At 36.2% G+C, this 18,613-nt stretch overlaps 1 protein-coding gene across 1 annotated transcript; it reads left to right on the top strand.

Moving 5' to 3' along the window:
- The first annotated feature begins 932 nt into the window (after positions 1-932).
- LOC107569802 (protein Wnt-2b-A-like) lies at positions 933-9,954 on the top strand. The gene is made up of 5 exons (XM_016255958.1): positions 933-1,069; positions 5,876-6,096; positions 7,548-7,825; positions 8,018-8,282; positions 8,984-9,954. Exons 1-5 carry the CDS (start codon positions 933-935, stop codon positions 9,211-9,213), a joined length of 1,131 nt encoding a protein of 376 aa, XP_016111444.1. The 3' UTR covers positions 9,214-9,954.
- The last annotated feature ends 8,659 nt before the right edge of the window (positions 9,955-18,613 follow it).

The raw sequence follows: 18,613 nt of genomic DNA, 5'->3' as shown, positions 1-18,613 counted from the left end.
AGACAGACAGACAGACAGACAGATAGATAGATGATATAGACAGACAGACAGAGAGACAGACAGAGAGATAGACAGATAGATAGATAGATAGATAGATAGATAGATAGATAGATAGATAGATAGATAGATAGATAGATAGATAGATAGATAGAGTCAATTTGTCCAAGTAATTTTTGCCTCAAACTTTTTGTGAAATGCTTGAAAAGCTTGCTTGCGCTATCTGTCTTTAAAATAAACGAAACTTGATTTGATATTTGTTATGAATGCAAAACCATTAATTCATTTTTAAAGGTGTAGCCTAAGCTCTAAACATACTTTCGGTCAATTAAGTCACTGCATTCCACGGTACAGCACGTTTCCCTTACTAAATTCGACATTAAATTATATTGTTATATGTTAATCCAAGGTACTAAAAAACATTGTATTACCATCGTGGTAGTGTCCAAAAACGATGGTCTTCTTTGTTAGTGGTCAGAGTAACGCCTCTAACATTGTGTTGAAAAGCGCTGCAGTGCTTATATCTGTGACAGCATCAGGGAATGAGTGTTGACGCGCGCTCATTCAGCTGGTCTCCTCGTGCTGACTCCAGCCAATGAGCGCGCAGAAACCCCCAGCAGCCAGCCCGAGATATGACTCTGGATCTGATTCTGCGGGACAGATACTGTACCTCTCTCACTGGACCGGCCCGCACTATATATTCAATATTCAGATTCCTCCTGCTCTTCGACTTAAAGGAACTCCGTTTGGATACTAATGAATATTTTATATTTTAAATGGATGCTTCTGTTTTCATTCTGAGTAACTTTATCGATTCTAACGTGGAAAGATACACTAACTTAAATTAATTATCTTACCATTTGATATGAACCTGTGACCGTTTATTTCCTTTTTGGGGGGGATTTGGAAACATTTACAAACTGACCGTGTTCAACATGCGAGAGTTTGATGGAGTTGGAAGCGAGGACAGATGTGTGTCTCGCCGTGAACCGAGCGGCAGCACTCACAGGATTGACCTGCCCTTCATCTTACTGCTGCTCTTGTTTACTCCGAGCGTGGACTCGTCTTGGTGGTAGGTGTGAATAAGTGTTTATTCAAAGTGGCACAAGAGTCACTCATCGGCACTGATTCATTTTAGACCTAAAATAAAACTAACAGAAAGCTCTTAATAGCAAGTAGCCTACGCTCAATGAATTTATATCACAATCTGGGACCATAACAATAATTCATTACGATCATAACAATTCACGAATGAAAAACACAGTTTAAGATCTCGTTTGAGTCTTGTTTGATCCTGGAATGGTTCCAAATTATGATGGAAATTCCTAGATCAGTAGGCCTACCCTTACGAAAAAGAAGTTTATTCAAGTGTGCTATTAGTATACTTCTTTTAAACAAAAAAATAGGAAAGTATACTTTTAGTCTACTTTTTATGTACTTCTCAGAAATGGGCTTTATGTATTTCTCAGAAATATACTTAAAATGACATTTAAGTAGACTTGACTTATAGCCTACTTAGAAAAAGTCAATATATTTGAGCTATAATTGTGTTCCTAGAATCCGTGTTTTCATTGTTATACTGTTGTTCGCGCTAGTACACATCTTCTGTACAGAATTTCTAAAAACACAAGTAAAGAAGAAACCGAAACAACAGACGCTTCCACATGTAATCTAACACGATCATCAGACATAAAACAGCATCAAAACTGTGTAAAGCTGATGTAATGTCGACCCATGAAGAGGTAATAATAACTGTCAAGCTTTGGGGTGTTGATCGACACTACCTACGTTTTGATTATCGCTCTGAATCCAATTCATAGTCTTTTTTTCAGCTTTTTGTTCAAAATGTTATTTCTTTTTTTATTATTGTTTATGAAACTTACCCACGTTCAAGTGTTTAAAAAAAGAATGCATGACGCTAGAATAAAATGTTTTTGTTTACAAGCAGATACCCTGTTCTTTCTTTTGGTGTTTTGTATGTTCAGATATTTATATAACAAAATATATACAAATTAATACCTAAATAGGGACATAGTAGTATACTTAAAGTATGATGTAAAGTTCACTTAAAGAAAACTTACGAGTATACTTGCAGTATAAAACTACTAAACTAGTAGTTCACTGAGATTATACTTCAAAGTGTACTAAAAATGCTACTACAAGTATTTAATTAGAAGACTATCAGTATTCATATAAGTTCACTTTTAGTATAGTTGCAGTACAAGCTAAAAATATTGTTGTAAACTAGTTGTGTACTTAAAGTTTACTACTGTTATACTTAAAGTATACTTAAAAGTATACTTTTATATACTAGAAACTGGGCCAATTTAGTCCCAAGGAGTATTGAAATAGTACACTTACAAGTATACTACTAGTACACTGATATTTGTATACTTGTTACATGAAATATACTTAAAAATATACTTGAACTTTACTTAAGTATACTTATATACTTAAGTATAAATACATTTGAAGTATACTAATTTTTGGCAAGGGTTTATACCCTTGTTATAGGAAGCAGAATTCAAATGAATTGAAGTTCAGAGATATTGATTTGACTGTAAGGATTTAACTAGAAAAGTCAAGTTTGTCGAGATGAAACCATTGTAAAAAGCGTGTTTAAATTTGTTTTTAGTTTATATAGTAGCCTACATCATATTTAATATATTCACTTTTGTATGGGTGGAAAAACATTTTTCCAATGTGTTATTGCATTTTTCCATAATGCAATAACACGGCTGAATTTCAGAAAATTCCAACGTCTATTAATCAGTAGATATGACTAGATATTTAAATATGTGATTCTGGTCATCTTTTTGTTTTTTTTTAATCCACCTGGCGGAAAAATCACACGCTTGATCATCTAGAAAAGTAGGCTACAAAATATATAAGCATGTCTTTTTGAGAAGATTGCAGTAGTGAAATAATGGATTTAAAGTTAAAAAATAATTCATTTTCAGCTAATATAAATATACTTTTGTGAGTCTAGATTGATATTAACATTATGGAAAAAGTATATAATGTAATGCTTGTGGTGCAACATTTATATATATATATATATAGAGAGAGAGAGAGAGAGAGAGAGTTATATATAGAATATTTATGTATTAGAATTATAGAATTAGAATATATAATGTATAATAGAATATATATAATTTATTTCTATTATTATATTATTATTTAATTTTATTATTTATTTTCAGTCAGTCCTCTTTAAATAGATTTTTTTTTTCAGTCTAGACTAGTTTGGTTCATAGTCCAGAGCATGATAACAAAAGAGTGAGCAGTTAGTGATGTACAGTTAGTGATATATGAATGACACAAATAAAAAGTACTAAAATGGTAAATAAACAGCAAAAAGCTAAGTATAATCACACCAATAATAATGAAAAAGTCAGATAAAATGAGACAATCAGAAAGAAGAAAAGAAAAGAAAAGCTCTAGATTGCAGGTGATGGCAGAAATGTATACAGTACTGTGTTTAATCATTTCTCAGGGCAGTTGTTAGTAAAGACGAGGAGTCTAATGTCTTAAACTGACATTGATCAACACATTCCAGACTGTTCTATGACAGGGCTTGGCTGCATCAGCAGACTTACTTGTATGCTGAACACACCAGATAAACACACTTGCTAGGGTTATATAGATTTGAAGTGATTTAGTTCTGAAGTTATTGCTTTTCATCACCAGACATGATGACACAATGGCAGACTTCGCCTTTAAAAACGTCTCTAATTGCAGCATTCATAAGTTCCCCATCACGTCTCAGAGGTAGCAATATCAACATCAGCGGACTGCCTAGTGCCCCACAGCTGAGTAAACAACATAATCTCACTCCATGCTATTTTTTGATATTTTCAATTAAAATGAATGCTCGGTTTCTCTCACGATAGACAATAATACTGTATTTCATGAATAGGAAAAGAAGGGTTATCGTTTATATCATCTATATTGAAATAACTATATGTACGGCCCCTTGTGCCCTCCATAAGGCAGCCGGGATTCAATGTGTGAGTCTGCAAGACAGCCATGGCAGCATGCCCAAAAACTGTGTGAGCCAGTTGTGATAAATATCTCTCAGTTTCTACGGTAATTTATACAGTTATGGGGGTTGTTGTCATCATTGCAATCAATTCATTCCCAATCCCAGCCGCATACAGCTGATAAGTGTTCTGGAACAGAGAGGGAGAGCGAGATTGTGTTTCTGTGTGTCAAGGATCAACAGGGCAGCCGTGCAAAGCCGACAACAGCAGGCCCTCCCATGGATGCTATAGCGAGTGGAATAAGTCTTTCGTTGGGCCGTATGTTTGCACTAGTATGTGTGTGTGTGAGTAGTGTGTTTGTGCGAGAGAGAGCGATAGGGACAACCATAAGAGGAGTGGAAATTGTTCAGTAGTTTGTACGGAGTGTTGTCGCACAAACCCAGACACGACTGACTGGATAATGAGATCCGGGAAAGAGACAAGGGCGCGTGAGCACAGCGTAAACCTCGCAGAGGGTGTCTGTGTGTGCACTTGAACAGAAAGAGTCCACCAGGTATTTGTCAGACTGTTTAGCAGCAATAGCAGGAAACCTGCAACATAATGACAAATATCAATGCAAGATTTGTATGAATTTGATTGATGTCTGTGTGTTTTGTATAGCTTTGTATTTTATTGCTTTCCTTTTATGATGTATGATGTCATTGAGTGTTTTGAAAGGCGCCTAAAAATGAAAGGTATTATTATTATTAAGATTGTCAGTTCTTGCTGCACACTTGTAGACATTTGTCAACAGAGAACCGTGGGATATGGGACAAATTGGGATATGTCTAACTGAGGGAGTATGAAATAGGTTAATTTGTCTACAAATAAAAAATTATGTCATCATTTACTCGCTTTCATGTTGTTACAAACCTGTGTGACTTTTTATTCATTTCTGGAACATAAAAGCAAAATTGGACCCCACTGACCTTCACTGCATGGAGAAAAAAAACACTGAGACATTTTTCAAAATATCTTCTTTTGTGTTCCACAGCAGAAAGAAAGTCTTGAACAACATGAGTTTGTGATGACAGAATTTTCCAATGCAATATCATGGCAATTCGCAACTGTTTTATGTTTTGGCGAATTGGTATACGACATGAATTCATACAATCTTATTCATGTTTTCGCTCCACTGACAATTTAATGAAATGGGTTTGGGGTGGGCCTTTTTCTAAAAATCGTACACTTCTGTATGAATCACATCATCCAAATTCATATGAAATGGCCACCTTGTAAAATTTGTACATTTTCTCATTAGACTCGGTTGGAAGTTTCATTTTTGGGTGAACAATGTAAGAATCTGTCAACAGAAATGTTCAAGTTTTTGCAGAGACAGTAAAGTATCATAGGAGTCACATTATCGCAATATATCTTAATTAAATAAAGGGACATTAAATATTTATTTAAGCTGAAATTATTTTATCATCTGCGAAGAAACAGACTGAGACATGTAAGTCTAAGACATGCACAGTTATTGGAAATCAGCTGGGTGGGAAAACGGGCAATTATTCAGTTTAGTGGTCACTGGTCACTATGCAAAAATATTTGACCACAGAATGATTGACCAGCCAGAATCAAACATTCCATAAAGCCGTGTATTAAAGTGTGGCTAACATGAACTTTGAAGTATCAATCTCAAATACAGATGACCCAGAAGAGCAAGCTAACTAAAACAATCCTACCCAACTATAAAGTCAATTTCACGTGTTATTGATTCAATAATTATGCATTAAATTGATTTATAATCACAAGACATTGGCCAACTACTGCAATAGTAATGGACATTTATACATTAGATTTTTTCATTTAGCAGACGCTATAGTCAACAAATGTGACTCTGTTTGTTTCTGCAGGTACATTGGTGCATTAGGTGCACGGGTCATATGTGACAACATTCCAGGGCTGGTGAACAAGCAGAGGCAGCTCTGCCAAAGACACCCAGATCTCATGCAGTCCATCGGAGAGGGAGCCAAAGAGTGGATCCGAGAATGCCAGCACCAGTTCCGACACCATCGCTGGAACTGCAGCACGCTGGAGAGAGACCATACTGTGTTCGGCCGTGTCATGTTGCGCAGTCAGTGTTTGTGTTACACTTTATTCCTAACAGTGGCTGAGATCAAAATCATACAGTGATAACATGACGTGCATGAACTATGCAACCTTGTATCATGTATAAAAGCATCATATTCCATAAAGTATCAAGCTGTGTGCAGAGGTGAATAAGAATAAGAAAGCATATTCTGCATAAGGAAAAAGACAGTTTTAGGACAGCATTTTGAAAAATTTTTCATAAAATATGAAATATTCATCAAAAATGTAATTCTTGTTATGCAAAACACCTAATTACAGTAGAATCATATATATATATGAAGCATGAAGTCAAGACAATGTTGGATAGAGGTGGGGAAAAAGTCTCCACTTCCCAAGAATGGGCGAAAGTCTGACAGAGAGTGGATATTCTCTAAATACAAGTGGCTTGTCGGAGGGGGTTCAGGCTGATATATAAACAGTAATAGGAGATGTAAATATATATATATATATATATATATATATATATATATATATTACTTAAATATTTAAAAAATAATATGAAATATAAAACAATAATATTAAAATACTTCATATAATAAAAATAGATTATTTAAATTGTAAAATATTTATTGCAGAGAATCCAAGGCGAACCACCATAGAAAATAGGGCTGCACGATTATGACAAAAATCATAATTGTCGACCTAGGTATATGCACCCATGCATATTTGCCCATAACGCGTACAGTGAATAGTGCGACGTTACCACTTTACATGATACAAGAACAAAATCTGCGTGAAGCATGAAGTCAAGACAATGTTGGATAGAGGTGGGGAAAAAGTCTCCACTTCCCAAGAATGGGCGAAAGTCTGACAGAGAGTGGATATTCTCTAAATACAAGTGGCTTGTCGGAGGGGGTTCAGGCTGATATATAAACAGTAATAGGAGATGTAAATATTTGTGCAGATGACTCTGGCAGACAGACAAAGCTGCTCTTTTTGACATATCACCCTCTGTTCTGGCTCAGTGCACGAGCTGGAGGAGGAAAATTAGCAAAATAGGGGTCATTTTGCACTACTTTGGCAAAATAACACACCTCAAGGCTATGTGTGCAATCGACAAACGCAAACTAAAGGTGAAGGAGTGTCAGCCTAAATCAGTCGAATGTCTGAAAGTTCTAGTGTGGCCTCCTGCACAGCCAAGGGGCTTAAAAGTAGGGATGATGTTAGAGAGCTGATATAACAAAAGCACAGTGGATTTAACACCATAGTAAGAGCCTTAAGCCTAATCAGCTTGCTTGGCTCTATAAAACTTTTTAAATGTTAAAACACTTTCTGTAAGCAACTGTAACCCAACTGACACTAAACTCAACATAAAACAGTGTGCATAACCCATTTTGGTGCAGAAAACTTATTTTTGAAGCATTACAATAGAACTGCATTTTCTGCATTTTTAACATGCTATTATAAAAAATACCCACTTTTCTCCTCCATCAGGTAGCCGTGAAGCAGCATTCGTTTATGCAATCTCCTCCGCTGGCGTGGTTTATGCCATCACCAGAGCGTGCAGTCAAGGAGAGCTGAAGATCTGCGGTTGTGACACCCACAGGAGAGGCCGGGCGAGTGACGAAGAAGGAGACTTTGACTGGGGTGGCTGTAGCGACAACATCAATTACGGTATCAAGTTTGCCAAAGCTTTTGTGGATGCCAGAGCGAGGATGGTCAAAGACGCCAGAGCACTGATGAATCTGCACAACAACCGCTGTGGGAGAATGGTAAGTGTCAAGATTGTCACATTTCATTGATTCTCATTGCAAAATAAACCCCAAGTAATCAGTTTATGATCCTGAAGGGGTTTATAAAACATGTTCTAACATTAGAAAAGCTAATTATAAAAACTTAAGCTTGTCTTTTAATCTGGGTCATTGAGTGGTTCATAGGTCATGGTTGAGTTCTGTTTTCTTTAGGCAGTAAAGCGTTTTATGAAGACTGAATGCAAGTGTCATGGAGTCAGTGGGTCATGTGCTCTCAGGACATGCTGGCTGGCTATGTCTGATTTCCTGCAAACGGGGGACTACTTAAGAAAGAAGTACAATACTGCTGTTGAGGTCACAATGAACCAGGATGGTTCAGGCTTCATGGTTGCTGACCGAGATTACAAGAAAACTACCAAAAATGATCTAGTATACATTGAGAACTCTCCAGACTACTGTTTAATGGACCGATCGGCAGGTAAGCAACAAAGAGCGTGCTAAATCTGTTTATACCATGCTTCAATAATAGTTGGGATATCTAAGAGTAATTGGGCAAAGAAAATATCATATTTCACCCCAAAGTCCCAAGATAGAATTAAGACATTTTTTGCATTTTAAAGAATATAAAACTAACATAAGGATTTAGATTTTGCATTGTAACATTTAATGAAAATTAAACACATTTCTCAAATAATGTATTACTGCAATGCAAAAAAAAGGATGCATTCGATTCTAAAGTATTTATACATCATAGTAATATTTGTTGCACTACCTTTAATTTATGCCAATTTAAATAAAAATAATTGTCTTTAAATATATTTTTTGTAATACAGTAATAATTGAAATTTATTGCAAATTATAGTACTGAAAACCACCAGAATATTGAAATGACAAATACAAAATTAAGTTTATTTATTTATTTAAAACAAATAAAATGTAGATTTTTATTTTATTATAATTTAATTGTTTCATTTTTGGTTTTGAGATGAAATACTGTATGACCCAGACTCGAAAATACCCAGTTGTCCCATGGAAAAACTATGGTTACCATGTAACATTTTTCTAAAGAAAAAGGTCTTGATCTCAATAAGTGAATGGCCTACTGACTCACAATGGAATAATTTTACTAAATGGAAAATAATGACCCTGATATATTCTATTTCTGCATCTATATTTCAGGTTCTCTGGGAACAGCAGGACGAGTGTGTAACAAGTCTTCCAGAGGCATGGATGGCTGCGAGGTCATGTGCTGTGGCCGCGGGTACGACACCACGCGTGTAAAACGTGTGAGCAAATGCGAGTGCAAGTTCAAATGGTGCTGCGCTGTGGAGTGCAGGGACTGTGAAGAAACTGTGGACGTTCACACCTGTAAACCACATAAGAAACCCGACTGGCTGGATTTGACCTGACTACCATGATCATGACCAATCAGCAGCTACTGGTGCTTTTCTGTTCTCAGGTTTTTGAAGTGGGCCACCGCATTGTGGGATGTGTAATTTATGACTATAACACTATGACCTCCACTTGCAGAACACTGAACTTTATCCGCCTTCAGTGATGCAAGCGCAGAGATCACAGGCCAGTCTGGAGCACTGGTAGACGGTTGGTGTCATGGGAAATACATGGGCATTGTCTGGTGTTTAATAGAATGGACTGTGATCAGGACACAATCCTTTCACTATTTTCAAACTGTAAAACACATTTTACTGATAATATGTGTGCCTAAACATGGAATTATGTTTTTGGACAGCTTTGATAAATGTATTGGAATTTTAGGGAAAAAAACAATATACAGCATCAGTTCAAAATCCTCAAAGAACATAGCAATAAATTGCTGTTCACGCCAAGAACAATGCCACTTCATGGTGCAAACTAATACTTTGAAGGGTACTGTAAAAATGTTCAACAGTGATAACTGTGTTTCCCTTCATTTACTTCATGGAGCATATTTTTGATACATGACTTGTGCATGAAATGTAGATCAATGTTCAATTTATTGTGACATCCCATTGTCACTGTATATCAGAGACATATATCTTTCATGTTATCTTTGTAATGTGTAAGCACTTAAACATCCCTTTGAATATGAGCACTTTTTTTGGTTTGGTTTGGTTGCGATAAATTGTCTACGATCAAATCAATATTTTCCCTGATGGATTTCTTAATGAAATGTGATGTTTATCTAATAAAGTAGCACCTAAACAAGATATCTTCAAGATAAATTTAAAGATATACCACCAGCTACTCAAAAAACATCTCTGAAGCTGAATGGCCTCTTTGAATGTTTTACTGCTTGCTTCATATATATGTCCTCATGTAAAGCCCACACTAAATGTCAAATCATTGCTAAAATTAGACAGCAGCTTACTGAGATTGAGCAGCAGAAATAGTCAGGTAAGCATGACTGGCATTTTTCGCCATTAATTTTGCTGCGCTGAAAGAAGCACCTTGGTTTGACAACATGGTTGTTTCTAAATTTGCTGTTAAGATGGATGAATCAATGAAGTGCTCGTGTTGTCACGATGGTCAGTACTGCGTGTCCAAAATGGTGGCACTATTAATCAAAAGCAACCTGAAACTTTGTAAGGTAAAGACCGTGGAAGTTCATTTTGTCGTTGTGCAAGCTACAATTGACGAAAGAGGCCAAAAAGGAAAGTCGTTGCTATACAAACAGTCAGTGTTTTTTAATATTTTAAATATTATAATACTTAATTATTTCGTGAGCTTCAATGAACTTTCAAATATATTTTTCAAAATCGTCAGAAGACAGTTTGTGTATTATGGATTTGAATTGAAAACATCACTCATATAATCACAATTCAGAATCATTCTCACTGTTTGATTTCAACCATGTATTATGCAGCAGTTCCTAAAAAATTTTTAAAAAACTAACTTGTTTAGCTTTATTAATTCGCCAAAGCCAATGTTTACCCATTTTTGGCACTCGGCAAGTGTTCATTTTGGCCCCTGCACACAAGTGATTCTGATCTCAAGCCATTCTAATTGGTGTCATTTTTTAAAACAGAGCTCCTCGTAGCTGTTTGACCGGATTTGTTTTCGCCTCTGTAATTCTTATATCAAGATTGAAGTCTCAAAGGACGCCAATAGCTCTCTATTGTTGCTTCATTTTCAGCATCCCATCCAAAGATACTTTTTTCCAATTGTGGAATGTCAGAAATTTCCCACAGTTGGTCTGATTATGTTTTCCGTTGTTCAACACTTCCACCTCACACCTCGTCTTTGCCAGAAAAACTTCTGTGTTGAGAAAGACTTGTGGAAAACATGTCAGAGTATGTTTACTTTTGAACATTGTAAAATTACCCCCTTGGCAGCGTGTAACCACTATGTGGTTAGTGTTGAAATTTATGTATGTTCCTAAACAGAATCGGCTAACATTTTAATCAGTGCACTAATCCGTACTAGGACGTATTGATAGAGTCAAGGCGCTGAAAGCTAAAATAGCAGTCAACTTTTGTTCTTCGGCGAGGACTTTGTGTATATTCGTCGAGCCACATGATCATGTCCTCAGAACCCAATACGTGTGTGGTCCTTAACAACTGCATTCATTTTCAGTCAATTGTCCAAGATAACAATCTTGTTATGCTGAAAACTAACCAGCTGTTTCAAACTATAGTTATATGTGAGATAGATGAAAAAACGCGAAAAGTTGGAGCCTTTAAAATGTTAATATTAAGGTATGTTTCGCTTAAAAAGTCAATGAAGCGATATAGGCAGCGACATGCAATGATTAGGGTTTTTTTTTTTAAACCTACAAGCTCAAATGTTAAACTTTAGCGCATACTGTAACTGTTTGTGTTAAGGGGACACCCCAGCTGAATAGGGTAAAAAAATTAACTAATTGATATCACTGTACTTCCCCTGTTGATTGATTACATTGAGAATTGCCAACTTTTTTTTGCATTACAAGTTTTTTGTAATGTTTTGTAATGTCATTAGTTTTCTGAAATCCTGTTTAAATATTCAAATGAGGCATTATCTAATTAAACATGGGATAAAGCCAGATTCAAAATTCTTGTTGGATTTTGTTGACATATTAGAGTCAAAGATTTTTACAGAAGGATTTTTGTATATCTCTTTTTATCACTCCATAGATAATACTGTCAACAGCCAGAAAAAAAAGGTCACAAAATATTCACAAAGGAATAAAATGTAAAAAAAATAATAATAATTCACAAATTATATATGAACAAATCCCTCTGTAAAAACCTTCAGAATTTAGATAGGAATGAAACTGTAAAATGTGGTCTATGTACATGCTGCTGAAGGGGAGCTTTTTGACAGTGCAGGAGAAAAATCTCATTTTGAGAAAGATATGGACTGTAATTGAAAACTTAAAAGTGTTTTCTTTCCACTAGTCTGAAAAAATACTTTATGAAAAGCCAAATCTCAAAATTGACAGATACATGAAAAAACAGTGTTTTTGCCTGTAGTGTCTCGCCTAAAATCATGAAAGTGTGTTCAAGCGAGTTGTGCTATTACTTTTCTGAGCAATTTTAATTACAATTTTCATATGGCAAACAAAACTGAACTTGACATTTAGTGGATTGCTTTGGTGCACCCATCTAGACCCAACACACTGAAAACTTTTCAGAACACCTTGGGAACTGTGTAGAAATGCCCTGGCAACCACCAAAACACCCTAGCAACTAAAAACTGAACCCAACACACTGAAAACTGCACCTTAGCAACCATGTAACAGCTCCCTGGCTACCATTCACAAGATCTTAGCATAATGGTGATCACAGGTTTTGCACAAGCAAATGCTATTTAAGTCTCTTATCCTCACAATTCTCTGATATAAAGCAGATACTGGTTACTACTACACCATTTAAAAATACATTTGCGTCCTTACGGATACTCTGCTCATACAGAAATGCTGCATTGGGAACAGTGTACTTCCCACTGCAGACTTTAGTCCACAGATCCAGAGCAAGTGTTTGGTCTAGAGGGCAGATTTATAGAGGAGATAAGCGTTATATATATATGTGACCTTTGGGGACGAGTGTGGCTTGGCTCGCAGAAGTGGCCGGGTGGGAGCGTTAGCGGGCTTCCTGTCAGAGTTGACCAGGCCAGCGGCATTGGATTAACACATAAAAACTCTTATCTTGTGAGTCAGCTGGCAAGAATGTAGCTCTTCCTAAACTTCCAAAACAGAGGCACAGCAGCACTACTGTGAAGAGCACCAGAGCTCTTTATTTTTAAGACATATGAAGACTGAGATCTGTGAAGAGATGTGAGAGAAACACCTAAGCAACTGCAATTACTCCAAATAGCAATACTCTAGCAACCACCAAGAACACCTTAGCAACCACATGGCAACACACTAAAACTCAGTCAGAACACCTTCTAGTATTCTAGTCCCTAGACTAGAATGAGAAAACATAAATATTGTTGGGGAATTCGTACAATTTGTATTGTACAAAAAAAATACAATATTTTGTGTGAAAAAGCATAAAGATGCGACCCTAACCCCATCCCCAAACCTAGCAGTCAGTGGGGTGTCAGCTGATCATATAAAAATATACAAATGAGAATGTACAAATTCATACGAATTCACCAACAATTCGCCAAAACATAAAATAGTTCCAAAATGCCATGCAAGTGTGTTGATATCAGGGGTTGCATAGGGGTGGAACATTTCTGGAAACTGCAGGATTTTTTGGAAAATTTCGAAACATTTTGGAAAGTTTACGGAAATTTACCAGAAAATGTCCTCCCCTTTGCAAACCTAGTTGATATGGCTAGTACTACACCTCTCCTCAACAAACCACATGATTTGAGATATCACTCAAGTCCATTACCAAATAGTGTAAGACAAGTTACATGTTTAACCCCGGTTTCACAGACAAGACTTAAGCTAGTCCCAGACTAAAATGTGTGTTCGAGCTGTCTCAACTGAAAATATCTTGCTCTGACATTTCTTAAAATATGTGTCATTGTTCTGTGTCAAGATGCACAACTGTAATGTTTTCTTCTAAGGCATTTTTGTAAAAGCTGCTTAAATATCTTCATTTAACTAAGGCCTAGTCCTGGCTTAAGCTAAGCCCCGTTTGCGAAACCGGGCCTTTGTTTACTATATAGGGTTAAGTGTTTGGTTAGTTATGGTACATTTACATGACAACAGTTTACTGAAAATGGAAATGTTTTTGCTTTGTTTTTTTTAAGTTTCACGTACAGATAACGTTGTCAAAATGATCCCCGTTCACACAGATCCACACAAAAAAAAGACTAAAAATCGAGCTGTCTCAACTGAAAATATCTTGCTCTGACATTTCTTAAAATATGTGTCATTGTTCTGTGTCAAGATGCACAACTGTAATGTTTTCTTCTAAGGCATTTTTGTAAAAGCTGCTTAGATATCTTCATTTAACTAAGGCCTAGTCCTGGCTTAAGCTAAGCCCCATTTGCGAAACCGGGCCTTTGTTTACTATATAGGGTTAAGTGTTTGGTTAGTTATGGTACATTTACATGACAACAGTTTACTGAAAATGGAAATGTTTTTGCTTTGTTTTTTTTAAGTTTCACGTACAGATAACGTTTTCAAAATGATCCCCGTTCACACAGATCCACACACAAAAAAGACTAAAACCGCAGTATTCTGCATGACAGGCCAATACACACGAAACACTACACGCCTGCACACATTTGCATTCTTTGTGTACTGACGCATGCCTATAGACTGAACGTGTAATGCGTACGTGCATGTTGTCACTGTTTTCACAAATTCACATTTTTGTAGTTTACACAGAGACGATAACAGTACCGTTTTCAAAAACGTACACTTTTTCAAAAGTTTGTTTTCAGGTCCCCAAATGCAGTTGTGTAAATGAACGGCCAAAACTCATACAAAGTTTAGTTGAAAGTGGTGTAATGACCCCTTAGTAAGATCTAAGGCAATACAAAATAGGCATGATATACTGTAATACAGACACAGTTTTAATTTAATACAGCAAAGACTTGCATAGGATCTCATGGGACAGTATTTGCTGCAAACACTATTTGCTTGGTTGTCACTAGATTTTGTTACACTCGGTAGCTTAAGCCTGCAGTAAACTGCCAACCTGAACAAATCCAGACCCCTGGAGAGCGCCAGTTAAATGTACTTAATCCAGCTGTAAGGCACCCGCTCTGTCTGGGCCTGTGATGGTATCAAGCGAAACATGTCCTCATCCTTCACAGGCATTAGCCGATTTGTTTTCCAGGGTCATTAACCTCTTTAAGCAGCATTTATTTGTAAATATGCCCAGAGGTCGAACTGAAAAAAAATGTCAGGGGGGATGGTGTGGACAAGTATTTCTTTGGTGGGTGGGATTCCCACAGATTACAAAATGTGTCTCATTTTTTAAACACATTTTTATTTAATAAAAATCGAGCTTTAGTAAATTAACTATGATTTATAAGCTGTTTTCCTTCTGGGACCTGAAACGGGGGGATTTTTGTCAAATTAAATGATATTTTGCTGAATGTGTTTTTGTGTTAAATATGACACTAAAACCACCAGTAGGTGGCAGCAAGTCCCCATTTTAATAAATGATTAATTTAATTATTTAAATCAAACGATTCATTCAAAATGGCTGATTCAATTAGAAACGAAGCAAGTGACTACTTGTATGAATCATTAGCTCACTCAATTCGCTCCAAAACAGATTCACTCAAACACCACAGTGTTGCTCTGCACTGCTGTTTAAAATTAATAGCACATTTGCGATCCCACACACGTGCTGGTGTGACAAATATAAAAAATAAAAACTAATATACACAGATACAGAGATTTTTTTTCTCGTTCATTACGTGAGTTATACGGGCATTCTAACTGCAATCTAATAGGCTTCATCATGCAGTAAATGCTTTTGGACTCTTAAGGCTCTCAAGTATCATTTCTCTGTCTCTCACAGTCACACATTCAGCACAATAACGTTATGTCAGGGAAACGTCAAAAGGCGCGCTTGAACCATGTTGCACAAAAAAATGACGAAAACTCACTTGAGCTTGTGCGCAGCTCGTATTGAGTTCTGATTGATTTATTTCATAAATGATCATACCTAGAGAATTTTAACATTTCATTTACATAATTTCCAGAGATGATGCTTTTTGCCAATTTTTTCAAAAAGGGGGGTGTCATCCCCCCCCCCCTCCCTCCCTCAATTCGACCCATATACCACTGAAGAAACATTGGATAAACACTAGCACCAGTCTGTTGGCTCTTTATACTCTACATTCAGCATCTTATGGAGCCTTATACAGACCCTGCATGACCCCGTCTGACCGTTGAATGGACAACTGCCAAAGAACTGCCAGGTGGTAGCGGGACCTCTGATGATCAGACACTATGCATTCGTCTCATATGTAGCTAACATCCATGTCCATGCCAAATTTGTTGAGAGGAATAGCTGTGCTTTAAAGACACTGACTGGAGCAAAACCTGGGAAGGAATTTTGAACAATACTGTGTAACTTTAGCAGCCATCTTAGGCAATGACACATATGACTTTAATTAAGAAACTTTGTAGATGGTAAAGTATGGTATAGTTTTGACTGAAATAACAGTGATACTAGCCACTGATTGCCATAATGTGCAGTACAAGTTTCCACTTCCAATGAGACGACTGATCTAGAAGTATATGCCACACATTTTGCAATCTATCTTGATTCAGTTTTTTCATTGGATTGCCAAAAGTGTTTACACATACACTACTATTCAAAAGTTTGAGGTCAGTAAGTTTTTGTATTCACATAGGACACATTACATTCAACAAAAGGAACAGTAAAGACATGTATAATGTTAAACAAAAAAAGCATTAGATGTATTTCTATTCTTGTTATTTTGCAGCAGAACTGTTTTCAACATTGATAACAATAAGACATTTTTCTTGAGCATATTATATCATCTGCATCAGCAGAATGATTTCTGAAGGATCATGAACTTAAGTAACGGCTGCTGAAAATTCAGCTTTGCCATCACAGGAATAGATTACATTTTAAAATATAAAAATGTAATATTTCACAATATTACAGTTTTACTCTATTTTTTTATCAAATGAACCCAGTCTTGTTAAACATAAGACATCTTTTAAAAACCTTACCGAACCCCAATTTTTGAACAGTATTGTAATATAAAATAACGGTTTTTAGCATGATTATTTCTCATTTGCTGAATAAAACATTTCAATGGCATAATATGCATTGCTTCATTCTAATTTTAAACAACAGTATGCAATTTTTAGTGTATACTGCACAATATGCAGTAAGGATTATGCTAGTATTCAATTCCAAATTGTGATTGTGAATATTAATAACGAAATTGATGAATCCCAGTTTGAAGACTACGTCCCCACATTAGAGGTGGTAGCGCTCACACCAGGACAGGAACTAAAGGAGAAGTGTGTTTATTTACACATTAGTAAAACCCACTTAGTGATGTTTACTATTTAAAGTATCTACATATACAGAAGAAAAAAAGGTATACACCAATCTGAAAAGACACTATTTACAAAACTCAAAGTGGCACATAACATGGAAAAAACAGGCTAACCAAGCACTCATAAATGTTCCTCACACTCTTCTGTCCCTTAAATGTCTATGGTGATTACGGTTCAAATATAGCACGATAACTGTGCTACTTCAGCAGCTGTCTGGATCATCATTTACATACATTTTTTTTTAAAAATCACACACTGAGAAACTGTAGTAGTCAAACGACAACAACTGAAAGAAAACGTTTTAGAACGCAAATAATATGATTCCTGCATAAAAGATAGTTGTTAAATTAAAATATGACTATATATCTCTGTAAAACACTCTTGCATTTTAGAAAGATGCTATATAAATAAAACAGAATTACCTTTTCTTTTCTTTTTTTACAATCAGGGGCATAGTTACAGTTTCTGGGCCCCCTGAACAGCATAATGACTCGGGTCCCACTCAATAGAAATTGCATTCATTTAGCATTCAATTTTGTGGTGAAACATCCTGATAGGTTCTTTTCTGCCTGACAATTATGTGAACATGTGCAACCATATTTTATATGATTTCATCAACCATCTCCCATTCAAACCAAGAACTATGACTATAAAGAGAATTATAACGATAACTACATTAGCGTCCACTTTAACGCACCATAATGTTCTGTGTTTATTATAAGTGCATGCTGAAATTTTGTAGTCTGCTGCTTCGAAATGCTCGAGCTCTTTAAAGCAGGATGGATTCTGTTTGGCTGGCATTGTTTTTATAATTCATCAGCTAGTAAAAATCGTTCTAAAAGCGTTTCCAATTATATGGTTCCTCTATGCCTTTATTATCGTTATAGTTGTGGTGTGAATAGAATGATTATTGAAACTTTAGTTATCGTCCTTTGTATGAACTGGCCTTAAAGGGGTCATATGATGCGATTTCAATTTTTCCTTTCTCTTTGGAGTGGTACAAGCTCTTGGTGCATAAAGAAGATCTGTAAAGTTGCAAAGACTAAAGTCTCAAATCCAAAGAGATATTCTTTATAAAAGTTAAGAGTCAACCACACCCTCATAAAACGGCTCGTTCTAACACGCCCCCACATGTCTACGTCACGATGTGGGAAGATTTGCATAACGCCGCCCAAATGTTCACGCAAAGAAAGAAGGCGTAACTTTTATTCTCGCTGTAGTATTGTTGTTGCCGCCATGTCGTGAAGATGCTGTGTGTTTCGTTGTGAAAGCGAAACTACTTTGTTTGGCCTTCCAAAAGAGGATGATATCCGCTTCGTCATGCCTGGAGCTGAACCGTGCTGGTCGCTGAGGAAATACATCAACTTCGC

This window comes from Sinocyclocheilus grahami, unplaced genomic scaffold (genome assembly GCF_001515645.1).
Source record: "Sinocyclocheilus grahami isolate Dianchi unplaced genomic scaffold, SAMN03320097.WGS_v1.1 scaffold1382.1, whole genome shotgun sequence".
Lineage (NCBI taxonomy): Eukaryota > Metazoa > Chordata > Actinopteri > Cypriniformes > Cyprinidae > Sinocyclocheilus > Sinocyclocheilus grahami.
The sequence above is the reverse complement of the archived record's forward strand: the minus strand, read 5'-3'. Positions and strand labels throughout refer to the sequence as shown.

Excerpts from the sequence above, each read along its gene's own strand:
- LOC107569802 (XM_016255958.1), top strand. The coding sequence starts at position 933 with ATGCGAGAGTTTGATGGAGTTGGAAGCGAGGACAGATGTGTGTCTCGC. Across the intron at positions 1,070-5,875 it reads AGCGTGGACTCGTCTTGGTG|GTACATTGGTGCATTAGGTG; the intron begins GTAGGTGTGAAT and ends TTGTTTCTGCAG. Across the intron at positions 7,826-8,017 it reads ACAACCGCTGTGGGAGAATG|GCAGTAAAGCGTTTTATGAA; the intron begins GTAAGTGTCAAG and ends TGTTTTCTTTAG.